We start from the raw sequence: 14265 nt of genomic DNA on the forward strand, positions 1-14265 counted from the left end.
TGTACCAGGTTTGCACACACAGTAGCTGGTATTTTGGCCCATTCCTCCATGCAGATCTTCTCGAGAGCAGTGATGTTTTGGGGCTGTCGCCGAGCAACACGGACTTTCAACTCCCACCACAGATTTTCTATGGGGTTGAGGTCTGGAGACTGGCTAGGCCACTCCAGGACTTTCAAATGCTTCTTACGGAGCCACTCCTTTGTTGCCCGGGCGGTGTGTTTTGGATCCTTGTCATGTTGGAAGACCCAGCCTCGTTTCATCTACAAAGTTCTCACTGATGGAAGGAGGTTTTGGCTCAAAATCTCACGATACATGGCCCCATTCATTCTGTCCTTAACACGGATCAGTCGTCCTGTCCCCTTGGCAGAAAAACAGCCCCATAGCATGATGTTTCCACCCCCATGCTTCACAGTAGGTATGGTGTTCTTGGGATGCAACTCAGTATTCTTCTTCCTCCAAACACGACGAGTTGAGTCTATACCAAAAAGTTCTACTTTGGTTTCATCTGACCACATGACATTCTCCCAATCCTCTGCTGTATCATCCATGTGCTCTCTGGCAAACTTCAGACGGGCCTGGACATGCACTGGCTTCAGCAGCGGAACACGTCTGGCACTGCGGGATTTGATTCCCTGCCGTTGTAGTGTGTTACTGATGGTGACCTTTGTTACTTTGGTCCCAGCTCTCTGCAGGTCATTCACCAGGTCCCCCCGTGTGGTTCTGGGATCTTTGCTCACCGTTCTCATGATCATTTTGACCCCACGGGATGAGATCTTGCGTGGAGCCTCAGATCGAGGGAGATTATCAGTGGTCTTGTATGTCTTCCATTTTCTGATGATTGCTCCCACAGTTGATTTTTTCACACCAAGCTGCTTGCCTATTGTAGATTCACTCTTCCCAGTCTGGTGCAGGTCTACAATACTTTTCCTGGTGTCCTTCGAAAGCTCTTTGGTCTTGGCCATGGCGGAGTTTGGAGTCTGACTGTTTGAGGCTGTGGACAGGTGTCTTTTATACAGATGATGAGTTCAAACTGGTGCCATTCATACAGGTAACGAGTGGGGGACAGAAAAGCTTCTTACAGAAGACGTTACAGGTCTGTGAGAGCCAGAGATTTTCCTTGTTTGAGGTGACCAAATACTTATTTTCGACCCTGATTTACGAATAAATTCTTTACAAATCCTACCATGTGGATTCATGGATTTTTTTTTCACATTCTGTCTCTCACAGTTGAAGTGTACCTCTGGTGCAAATTACTGACCTCTGTCATCATTTTAAGTGGGGGAACTTGCACAATCGGTGGCTGACTAAATACTTTTTTGCCCCACTGTATCAGTTGTCCGCCTTGTCTCCAGACGCTGCTTACGCTACAGAAGACTTGTCAGTGGGATTAAGGAATTCCTTGAAGTATTCCTTCCACCATCCAACAGTGTCCTCAGTTGAAGTCATCAGTGCTCCACCCACACTATACACAGTCCAAGTAGAGTACTGCTTTCCCCTCCTGAGTCGGCTGAGTCATATCTTTGTGTTTATCTTGTTTGTAGCGTGTGCCTTAAAAAAATCAAAAACGTTTATCATTGTTTGTTTCCTTTTTACACCAGTGTGTATGTGTCTTCTTCTCAGTTCACGGTCCAGTATTGGAGACAACAGTGGATGAAGATGTGAACTCCATGCTTATTGTCAATCTACAAAGTGGGACAGAGTACAGTGTCCGAGTCAAGGCTTCCTACCCTGCAGGAGAAAGTGAGCCACAGCTAATAAATGCCAAGACATGTAAGTGTCCTTCTCATAAACCTGCAAGTAACAGCACAGAAATGTAAATGCTGAGGAACTCGTTATCCCTCACAGTCTCTTGGCTGTTACAGTTCATTACCATAAGATTGTGAACATATGCAAGCATAATTTTAAATTGCACTTTCATTGAAAAAACATTGACTTACTTTTGGGAAGTTATTATATTTTTCGGGGATTTACTCATTCGCCTACCAAGTGAAAGACGTCTGTTTTGATCCCGGGAGGAAACACAAATCCCTTTGGGGTTGTGTCAGAAAGGGCATCTGGTGTAAAAATCTACCAAATCAAACATGCACAAGGGGTTGCCACAGCAACCCCCTATGAATAAAGGAGCTTTATTGGGATGTCACCACCAGCTGGAAATTTTTTAATTATAAATTTGCCACAAAACGTTGTGTGGCAATTAGACGGCAGCAGAAAAGCAAAGTAGTTTAAGGAAAGTGGGGAAGGTACAACATGCATATTAAACACCTGCTGATATCATACTCTCTAATTTCCATTGAGACTTTGGCAAACAGACAGATGGATATTAATATTTTCCTTGCAGGCGGTGAGAACAATCTCTTTTGCATATAGATTTGGTATCAGTAGGTGCAGTAAGAACTAATGCAGGCTTTAATGCTTCTTTCATCTAAAACAAATAGATGAAGAGAGTGGGAGGCTGAGACACCGAGAGAAAAGAGAAAAGTTAAAAAGCACTGCATGCATGCTTTCATTTATGTTGTCTTTTTAGTTTTTTTTCTTTATGTTTCTGTGTAGTCATGTGAGTTTTCAGAAAACTGCCCTATCATCCCTCTCTCAAAATCTATTGCGGTTTTCTAGGTTTAAGGTCTAATTTCAAGTGGTGGGGTAAATACAAATAAGCTTATACTGTAGTTTTAATAGGTCATCACCACACTATTTCCCTCTGAAGCAAAGTGCTGAGACACGTAAAGCCGAGTGATTAATCAAGTTGCACATCACCTGCAAATAAATGGGCTGCTTTTGATTTCTTTTTATTAATTTGTGCTGCAGTGATGTGCCATCCTTCATCTGTTTTTCTCTGTGCCCCAGTAGGATGACTTACAACTCCCTCACGCCTTCCTGTCTATATAAAGCACTCATAATGAAAGATGCTTTCACAAAGAGAGAAAGATAAAACACGAGGCACTGGGATGCAAATTATACCACCTTCCATATATAAACTTTACACTCTGACACCGGCGTGGCAACAAATTTTTAGCAGTGACTTCAGGACTAACAGAATGCATGTATTTTGTTTTTCAACTTTATCCACATGTTACTCTTTTGGGATCCATGCTATCTACCGCATTATGCTTGTAGTACTGTTTTTCATGCTGTAATTAGTTTTTCTACACTGTTGGCCAGGGATCAAGAAAATATCTCATCACTAAATATTAAACAGAACACATATGAGATGCAATCAATTCTCAATGTGCCGATACATTTTCAGATGTATCGCATTTCCCCATGTTACACAGTGCTTAGTTAAATTCATTGCCAGTAGTTTGGTCTTCTCTGGGGGAACCCTGATTTATAAAGGGAAGTGCATGGAATCATTTGTCATTTTAATAAGGTGGCTATAGTGTCATATTTCCCCGGGCACACTGCATTCATGGCAGCCTCATCAACAGAAGGTTATATGGCATGTTTGCACAAGTAATTTGCACATACTAACATGTAGCATAAAAAGCGAATTTAGTACCCGTAGGACCAGTGAATGAAATTAACTTGTTTCCCTCAGACAAAGCCTAATATATTTTGAAATTGGGTGCTGGAGCTTTTATCATATAGGTTAGCACAAGACTGCAGAAGAGTCTCATGATGTTTTGCAGAAGAAAAAGAGAGGTTTGACTCAAACTTTCCAGTATGAAAAGAAAGGCATGATGAGAAACATCCTGAATCAACTAAATATATACTTTTCCTTTGGGTGCAAAGACTTTTTTTCATCCAAGTTGTAGCAAAGGAAGCCAAAATCAGACATTATTTTAACGCAGTGTTTATCTGCATGCTGCTGCACCCACATGTGCATCAGCACCAGCTTGTAGGTGTCTTCCAGTGCCCCGTGAATGTTGCATGTTTGTATGTATGAGAGTAAGTTTATGTGCATCTTTGCATATTATTAATAGAAATGATGGGTTGCCCTATGCATTATTCAAAAGTATTTAAAATAAGGCACCTGCCATATGGTCCCGGCATAAAATATCCATTTACTGGCACAAGAGCCGAGTTTATTTTATATCATCAGCAAATTCTGTTAACAAGGAGGAAAGAACAAGAGTGAGCGAGAGAGGGAGAGAGAGGAAAACAGAAGAGAGAGTGACTCCAGGGAGGTTTGCTTGCCTGTGGTACACTCAAATAACACTACCAAACAAGTTTCAGCTATTAAAACTGCTCAGCTGTTTTGCATTTCACTGCATAATGTCTCTTGTTCCCCCACAAGACACATCAACGCTGACTAATTTTGTTACTTAATGATTTATTTTAACATCTACCCAGCTGAAAGTTTTAGACTATTTACACTTGGTGCACTGTTAATGTTCTGACCACTTTTCTGTTTCATACATAATCCAGACAATTCATTTTGTCCGAAACACTAATAACTGTTTACATTTCCCTTAAAGTGCTTTGCAAAAGAGCTTTCTGTTTGGGGATTTCAAAATTTCTCCTACTTAAACTCTTCATTGTTTGGTGCGTGGAAGGGCTGGGGACAGCTGGAAGTAATAGTGTGTGTGTGCGTGCGTGCGTGTCGGAGAGAGAGAGAGAGAGAGAGAGACATTACGAAATGCATATTAGTGAGTGTATTGGAAATTGAAAACTAGAGGTTAATCTGACCTTTCTATCATCTCTACAACTCTTTGTTTCTCTCTAGTATTCCTTGGTGTGTCTGGCTTGTCAGCCTACCAGGTGCGACCCAACAGCATGTGTGTTCAGTGGCAGCCTCTTCTACATACTACAATATACAGAATCTCTATACAGTCCACACTCAGTAAGTACTTTTACTCTTAAGACCTGTCAACAACCCTCTGGCAACCTCCATTCACTAGGGAAGAATGTGTATTCTCCACCCAGTTAGCGAGTGGTTGCTAGCTGAGGGTGGTGCACCAAAAACTTTCCCTGTGTTTGCTTTGCTTGTTAGCAGATTGCTGTGTGGTTTGCAAGTGTTTGCACATGTCTACAAACACTCGCCATTTACTCTCTGAATGCCTTGCAAACTGGAGACAGAGAATGGTTGCCATCAAAGTTAAAGTTGATTGAATTAGGAAGGTGCCTTCCTGCTTCAATCAACAGATTTCAAAAGGTGCAACTTTTATTTCAAGGTGACCAGTTCAGTACCACTTGGCAAGTGGTTTGCAAGTGTTTGCTGACAAGTCGGTCTCTCACACGGTAACCAGGCTCTAAGATTACATGAATGGGGAGACTGTTCTAATTCCCAACACGTAACATACCGACAATTAGTTACGTCCTGAGGCGTCCCACAGGAACGAGAAAGGTAACCTTCTGCATCCCTATGGTACGCGCCAGATTGCGGATGGAGTCTAACAGAATGACGCTCCCGGCAGTAACACACATTCCAGCCGTGTATTCCAGTTCTAACCCTAACCTTAATCCTAACCTTAACCACAGTCTTAATCGGCTTAGATAGTGTTTTCCAAAGTGATTAATGATGAGGAAGTAAAATAAATATACATGTGTCGATTAATTCCAAACTGTTCTCATGTTTCCGAGAGCGTAACATACCGAGGATTTGTCACATAGCGTCGTACGTTACGTTTTGGGTCGAGAACGTGTTGGAATGGGATGATAACAGCAGCAGCCAGCAACATCATGCAATCGGATGGTTGCCGACTCATCTCCAGACCTGTGTGACTGAGACCTTAATTATATTGTATACTGGCATATACTTGTATCTGTGAAAAGTGTAATTATTTTAATTTAGTCCATTGGTAATTTGACCTGTTACAAGCTGCTCACTCTCTGAAATATGGTCTGAACCCCACCTCACCTTTACTGTAATAAAACTTCATCCCAGAAACAAGCAGGAGTTCTCTACAGAGACACATAGTCAACACGTACATTTTTACTGTGCACCCCCCAGTTGTCCCAACATGTGAGAAACAATATTTTTGCCAGTTAAGTATCTGGAATACAGTTCAGTCAGTAAATCAAACTCTTTACTAGAGTTGTGCTATGCGGTGATGCAGCTGGATTCAGGCTCCGACCTTTTGAATGTGTGTCCTCAAAGGTTTGCAGTATCCTCGTGAAAATGTCTCCTCTGTTTATTATTAACACAAAGACCAGTCAGCTCAGGACACGTGTACTGGTTATGGGTACCTTTCACATTCATGTTGATTTATATTGATATGAGCAACTGGGGAAATACGTGTTATATTTGTTTCATTCTCACATGGCACTGGTTTCTGCTGTGAGGGATCATCGTAAATCTTGCTATTTGCAGAAGGGAAGGGGAGATATGATATGCTCGATAAATGACATGGGAGGAAACTGCTTTGAGAATCGCGCATGTCATCGCAGCAGAAATGAGACCAGGAAAGACACAGAATGTGACCTTTAGACGCTGTTTAATACACAGATCACCTTATTAATCAATGGAAAAAGGGAGCTGGAGGAAGAAAGGGGGTTGAAGCAAAGGGAGGAGGGCGCACAAAAAGGAGAAAGTGGAAAAATATGTTTTAGTTAAATAGAATCAGCCAAGGAAAAAAGTTGTGTTTAACCCCAGCTTTGTGATAGTTTGACAAAAATATAAAACCCACGTTGTGTTGACCGAGAAGTTTGGAACTCATCCTATCACAGTGAACAATTTCAAGTCGGAGCTTTATTTTTATTCGTCCTCAGGGGGCTATCCCACAAGTTCATATAAAATCTAAAGCCCTCCTGATATTTTTCAGAGATGGCTATCATGTAGAAATTGCTGTATAGATTTGTGGTCATCCTCAAAATAATTTGTTAGTGTAGGCAAGTGTCACTGCTTAGTCCACAGGGTTATTTTTGAAATATCAGTGCAGTAAAAATCAAAACATATTGTAGCAGGCAGGTTGGACTACCGTATGTGCTTCATGGGTTTACATTAAGCCTGAAAATATCCTGTCATTTATTCCTTGATTGCCGTTCAGTGAGATTCGTAGTTGGTAAATGGGTTCCACCCATTTGATTTGCCATGGGAAAGAAACCGCAGGTGTGACTAATACCATTACCAATGATCTTGATTTGCTTTGGTGTGCAAGCAAGGCAGTGTGCACAACATCAAAGCAATGACAGCACAGCAACAAAATTGAATGCAGCTTTATTAAAATTAAACTGAATAACAGGAATGCACTGTGTATGTATATCAGATCTTGGCTCTGCTTTAAAATAGATTTTTCCGACGGCGTTCAGGTTCGTGGTTGCTGTTGATTAAACTAAATTGGAAGCTAGCGTTGGCTGATAAATGTATTAGAGACACGAACAAATTCGGCGTGTGATTTGTGCACGCATTTCATTGCCTTTCGAGGGAAGAAGACAGCAGGAAGAAGGGAGATTTCTCTCCCGTCTTCCTCGTGAACTTTTCGATTTGTCTTTGTCTCTCTCTCCCTCTCCTGCCTGAGTAGCGGTGGGATGTTGAAGTCGAAAGTTTAGAGATTTACTTTAATCCACGCAGAGCCAGCCAGCTGCTTAAACACCTTCTCGGATGGAAACGCGTGGAGCCTCGACAGCTGTTTCCCTAAACTTTATTATCTATGGCTGCTTCCTGCGTGGAGGAGGAGCTAATTTGTCAACCTCCAAGATGAGAGACACATTAGGAAATAAAATTAGACTAAATGAAACTGACAAATGGCAGCCATTAGAGTGTGTACTGTATACGCGAGTTTCCAGTTTGTACCTTTTGGGCTGCCAACATAAATTCTCATGTCTTTTCTTCTCTGTGATCCTCTCGCTCTGCAGCCCGTCAAAACAGACACTACAAAGTACGTGTTTGCAGTCTGCAATCCAGGGGAAATTGTCAAGAGAAGACAAAAGAGCTCAATAACGTGATTTATTTTGATTTTCAGTTGATTTAAGATGTTTTCCCACACTTTTTGAAAACTTTCTCGCTTACCTTTTTGGTGAAGTGAAAGCGGCACATGTGGCGGATTCTCAACCAGTGTATGTGTGTGTGTTGTGCTTTCATCATGAAAAAGATGCCTGAGAATGAATCATTTTGATGCATCACAGTTAATTCTGTAAAGTCAACAAAACATTGAGCTTCATCAGAGCCTTAAACCGGACTCAAATCTGATTATATTTACCCTAATCTGCTAGAAAATACATTATTAATATTATCTTAGATTTTCATTGAGAACACAGATGAAAATGAAGGTGTGTCTTTTGTAAAAGTTCGTCTAAAAAGCATCTCCAGGCGATTTCAGTCTGTTTGCCGTGCATGACTTTTACTGGGAATTTTAATCACTCTAAATCAGCTCTTTTATTTCTTGTTGCCTTGCAGATGGTCAGAGACAGGAAGTGAGGCTGGGAGGTGGAGCTTCCCGACACTGCTTTTACGACCTCACTCCTAGTAGCCAATACCAGATCAGCGTTCACGCGCAAATACAAGAAACGGAGGGACCCTCTGTGTCCATCACTGACATGACACGTATGCTGGGTTTATGTTTGTTTTATGTCAAAGCTGTCGATCATTTCATTCATTTCTATTTATCGTGAACATTTTTAAAGGGGTTGCAAGTTTTATTCTTATTTCTTTTTTACTCATTTCTCATCTAATGTAATCAGTTAATCCTTTACGTCTCCATCTTATGTATATTTTTCCCTCTTTGCACACTGTAGCCATCTCGTCGCACATCTCGTAGCTTAGGTTTTCTTTAATTTGCTCGGTTGCACTCTCGGAAAACATATCGTGTTTGTGCAGTTCATTGGTCTGTTAATGAGGTGAGGTGAACCACACAGCTCCTGGGATCAAGAAGACTGGTGTAAAAACCAGGAATACCAAAAAAAATGAATAGATAGATATGTTCTCATATTCACATTGCTATGTAGCAAGACATCTGTTGGATGACTTAATCTGTTTGGTTTTGGAAATAGTTGAAGGTCTATAGACAAGTGAAATTTCACTGATGTATTCACTGTAAATGTAATTAATACGAGTGTGTCTGTGTATCAAAACCTTTAGCTGTTAGCCACAGCAAAGAGAAGTATCGACTACAAATTGTCATAATTATATTAAGTTCAGTACTTGAAATTGTACTTGTTGCTTTTACACACAGCCAACAGCCACCTTTCCATATCATCTGTGTAAGTCTGTAAACAACCGATAAAGCTCAAAGGGTGAAAAGACACAATAAAAGCAAGAAACAGCGTCAGGTAACGAAGGCACGAATTTCACCTGAACTCCTCACTGTTTATCATTCAGTGACAGCTGCGTCAATCAAGCAGATATTCTCAAGCAGGCTACATATCTTTGTTTTGTCACCACAGCGGTGTGGTGTGGAAGCCGAAGAAACATTTGTTGAGATAATCTCATCCAGTTTTACAAAGTGTGTGTCGCTTCTTTGCGCAGTAGCAAATCTCTCCGAGATGATTCACTTTACTGCTCTCTGGTTTGACAGAACTTTCTCCAAAGTAAGTAATCTGACACCGAGGCACAGACTTTAACTTGGGGCTGTTTTTGAGTCTTACAGACAATAGATGCTAGACTGATAAAAAAAAAAATCACTTGTGCTGTCCCCAATTTAGGATGTATAGAAGCAATTTAGAAAGTTCAAATCTGAAATAATTCCAAAATGGAGCAAAAGACAAACTCAATAAAACACAGAAGCTGTTTTGCGTATGTACAGTATCTACAGATTGCATTAGAAATCTTTTTTTCTGTAAAGGTCCAGAGCTCAATCGCTGGAGGAAAGGTTAATAGAAACAGACCACTGCTATGTCTCAGTGTGCCAGCTGTGTTTGTGTGCTCATGCACAAGTGTGTGTTTGCGGTCTGCATGTAGACCCCATTGATGGTGCCACTTGTCACTGTCGTCATGATTGATGACCTTGCCTTCTATCTCTGTGTCTCTGTGTGTGTTTGTGCGTGCTTCCAGTTGCAGCACCCACTCAGGCTCCGACTGAACCACCCACTACGGAGCCCCCACCCACAATCCCACCAGCCAAAGAGGGTGAGATGAAGCTTTTAATACTCTTATGTTCAATGTGGTGGATAATCCTTGCAGTTGACATATTATGTCTTTTTAGAGGAAATATGACATCCATCTTATTTCTGTTCCTTATTCCCACCTGGTGTATTCATTGTGTACTTTGAAAAACAAAAATGGCCAATACATTCCTTCTCAATAGTTTGTTTACATACAAAACATGTGCGTTCTGTAAAACTGACGCACGTAATTGCTGAACTTCTTATCTGAACTTATTTTGCCTGTGTGTGCAGGAAAAATGCGACTGAAGCAACTTAGGAAAATGAATGTGAGACAGAAGAGTGTGTTTAGTGGATATATTGGGAAAATGATGCCAAAGATTGAGCTGCCAGAGGAGAGGAAAAGGGAAATACCAAAGAGAAAGTAGTGATTGAGGGCGTGCAGATGGTGTGACAGAGGAGGATGCTAGGGAGACGGAGGCACGAAAGAAGAAGGCACAGTCCCCAACGTGCTATACCGCTCTGCTGTGGTACTGAAACTGAACATACACAGTAAATCATAAGGAAATTTGGAGAGTCGGCTTGTAAATTTAGGGTGTGCTAAAGGAAAATCTCAGACATTTTTATTCCACAATGACTTAATTATGTGAAATATACTGATTCTGCTGCAGCTAACACCAAAATGAAGAAAAGTAACCTCTTATCATATTACCACAGGCTCAGCTAGGCTAATCTGATCACTCTTACTCAGCTTTATTTCTCCTCAAATCATGCAGGTTACACTTGACTCACCGCTGACCAGCAAGTTATGATACCTGTGAAGTTTCTCTTCACTGGATCAATCACTAAGTAAAATTTAGAAAATGAGCCTCAGCTGTTCTTGATAAATTCAAACTACAATCTACGTAATAAAACACATCCAATCCAAGCACTATATCTATTTTAATACATTAAAAAAGAGAGCATGTCAAATTAAGGCATTTGAACCATTTTTTAAAAGCCAATAATGAATATGATGTCACTAACTTTTTAATAACACTTGAGCCTTTGGAGAGCAAGGAGCCTAATTCCTCTGTTCTTATGCAAAATGCTTATAAAGCCATACTTAATATAGGATTTTGTACGCTCTTTTATTAGGTGACAGGTCTCTACAGCTGGCATGCCAGTTTAGCTTTGGGCTGTTTTATTAAAGAGCCATGCTGTTGTAATACATGCCGATTTAGCACACTTGACAAAGCTCAAAAAAAGTCATCTGGAGAGCAGCATGTGTTGCTCCAAAACTATAATTTCAGTGTTAATCTGAAGAAATTAATCAAGTTCAACTTTTGTTTTCTCTTTTTGATGCTTTCAAGTTAATAAACATGATTTGCAATTTAGTCTTTATTAGCACACCCCTTCTTTCTTTCTTTTCCAAACAGGGTTGTGAATGACTCATGAGTTAGGACAAGCAAAAATGTTTTTCAAATGTTTTTTTTAAATCGAAAGCTCAAGTAACGAAGGGGTTTGAGTCCTCCACCGTTTCACCTACTACCCAGACAGGCTTCGTCCTCCACTGTTCCTGTCTGATGAGCTCAGGTAAAAGGTCGCACCGCAACACGAGGTCCACAAAAGTGAAAGACACACCTGCTGAGCCCGCCTGGAAGCGCTTCTGTCTAAGTTTCTGACCTTTGTCAGACCAGTGCCTCCATCTGTAATGACAGGCAACCTTTATTCGGGACAGAACTGCAAAGATGGGAGAAACAGAACACAAGGACCGTGTTTTTGTTCTACGTAGGAGGGAGAAGACAAAGAAACAAAGTTATGCCGCATGAAGAGATAGAAAGAAAATTTACTGAAAATGGTCAAATGTTCAAGACAGATGGCAACGCAGACCCGAAACACAAACAATCCTCTCTAACATTGAAGTTTTCTCCTCTCCTTTGTTGCATTGGAATTTATGGATACTGACATGGTCATAAACAAGGTTAGAAATTTAGCAAAGACTTGGAGGTTGCAGACTTGTTAAAACCACAAAACAACTTTACAGCAGTGATGAAAAGGCTGCTGGGAGTCATCAAGAAACCTGAGACAAATAAAAGAGGGAAACGTCGCTGCAGGGCCGTGGATATATAAGAGCGGCACAACCAGACAGGATAGAGATGATTTTGTGTTCAGAAAAATCAGAGTTTAAAAATGTGTGAGCACCATACCTTTAATCTTATGAACTCCACAGTTGGCAGATTGCTCTGAAGACCTAGTCTTTGCATATTTACCCTTTTCCAGCAGATGTATATTTGCAGAGCTTCATACTTTGCATATTTACTCTGAGTCTGAATATATTAGGCAGCCAGTTAATATTCCACTTATGCTTTGTCCTCTGCTGACATTCACACTGTGTGAAATTATTTTTTTGTGTAGACACAAAGCGTTGTGCTGACTAAATCTAAACCCCTCCCTTATCTGTCTGAAGTATGTAAGGAGGCCAAGGCTGACCTGGCGTTCCTGGTCGACGGCTCCTGGTCCATCGGAGACGACAACTTCATGAAGATTACACGTTTCCTCTACAGCACCATGGGATCGCTGGATCTGATTGGACAAGATGGCACCCAGGTCAGTCACATGACAGCATTCTTAGTGAACTTATCTCGTTTTACTCATTCATACCAGTTTTCCCCAAAAATCTGTCATTACATGGGAAAGGAAGATTTATGGATTAAAACGTCATGCTGTGTTGACCGCCTCGCTCTGACTCACAGTGAAGTGAGACTCTTTGCAGGGCTTGGATTCACATTTAGGACTGTTAGTGGTTGTTGTGTCTAGTCTAAATTCCTGTGTCTAGTGAAAATTACCGTTTTGCCAGTTTACACAGTTTAACCAACAGAAATCCAAATTGTCCCTAAGGCTTTTCATTTCCTTTCAGTCTCTTTGCAATTTATTTTCTTTGTTTAAGAATTTTTCCTCATGGGAAATATGATGTATAGCAGACAGTGGGGCTCCAGCCAAATGCAGCCGTACTCAAAACCATAATAATAACTTAATTGCATATCTGAGTATAATCTGAGGGTTAGGAACTCGTTCACAGACGAGAGAATTATGTGTATGCGGGTGTTAATCCCTGCAAAAAGATAGATTACAACCCCCTGCCGCTCTAGCGAATTACCTCATCCTCTTTCCTCCAGCCGTTATGCACTGCAGCCAATTTCACCAATAGCCAGTCACCAAAAAGAGAAAGAAAAGCTATTTTTAATTTTTGCTTTAGGATCTGCTGAAGCTAGACTAACATTCAGCGGAGAGTAAAATAAAGGAGCTTGGATGCTGATAATGAGAGGATGGAGGGGACTTATCGAAAAGCCACTTAGTTTCTGTAACCTACTGTTTTCTTTGTTTCAAAGTTAGCCACTGAAATTTGATTAGAACAGAAATTTTACCCATATAATGTATCTTAGATCATTTGAGTTTAGTCCACATCCTTCGGATCATTTATTGTTTAGGAAAGAAAGGTGCTGACACTGGCATTCATTGATGTTAGAAGGATGCTCTGGAGCCAACCACTACCCTGAAAACCCCCTGATAAATCAGCAGGACCAAAGCTTTACATCTGTTGAAAAGTTTGGGAAAGTGAGAAGAAACTTTAAACTCCCCGTGAGTCAATCTTTACTTTCTGGAATGACCTCTTGTTGCTGAGCGGTATTGAGTTAACTCCACTCATTTGCAGCCACCGTTCCAGAAAACAATACTTTTCCTGCAGAAATGGTGATTTTAATAAGTTGAGTGCAGATGCATTAAAGCTGGTATAAACAGTGAGTGGTTCTCTGTCAACGTGATTCTAACAGAGCAAAAGTTTGACTCATGTTACCACGGGGGATATTACCATCTTCACTCCCTCAGACTATCTCCCATTTATCAGGTCCATCAATAGTAATGCTAAGCTCTAACTCGGGGCTGTTGCTCCCTGTTGTCACTGTGAACTCATTTATTTGCGCTTCTGTCCTACATGGCCCACACTATGTCAGCAAACCTCAGCTGGTTCATTTATCACACTGTAGAGGTGCTTGCTAAACCCTTTTGTTTCATTTGTGTAATGTCTGCTGTTAAGGAGTTCACTAGTTCACTATGCTGTGCCCCATAACCTTCTGGCAGTAGGCTACCAGCATCAGAGCGCTGGCTGTAATGTGAGAAAGTTGGCTGCACAATAAAGAGGGAGTTGGCTGGGTAATGTAGGCTGACCAAAGCCAACAACAGCACCATTAGCAGTCTGGAGGTAATGACAGTTGTCCGACGCTCTTAGAGTATGGATATTAGACTGATTACAGTGCCAGTTTGGGAATGTGGATGTATGTATTCCTAAGTTTCCCCTATGCTTGTAGA

At 41.1% G+C, this 14265-nt stretch overlaps 1 protein-coding gene across 2 annotated transcripts in view; it reads left to right on the top strand.

Annotated features, from left to right (window-relative positions):
* col14a1a (collagen, type XIV, alpha 1a) overlaps positions 1-14265 on the top strand; it is a 166260-nt gene that overhangs the window by 65698 nt on the left and 86297 nt on the right. For both annotated transcript variants that reach the window (XM_080307779.1, XM_080307778.1), the window contains exons 22-26: positions 1621-1770; positions 4664-4780; positions 8276-8422; positions 9869-9943; positions 12368-12507. In XM_080307779.1, the coding sequence (XP_080163905.1) occupies positions 1621-1770; positions 4664-4780; positions 8276-8422; positions 9869-9943; positions 12368-12507 (629 nt within the window). The remainder of the gene's footprint in view (positions 1-1620; positions 1771-4663; positions 4781-8275; positions 8423-9868; positions 9944-12367; positions 12508-14265) is intronic.

Source organism: Astatotilapia calliptera, chromosome 11 (assembly GCF_964374335.1).
Source record: "Astatotilapia calliptera chromosome 11, fAstCal68.1, whole genome shotgun sequence".
NCBI classification, from domain to species: domain Eukaryota; kingdom Metazoa; phylum Chordata; class Actinopteri; order Cichliformes; family Cichlidae; genus Astatotilapia; species Astatotilapia calliptera.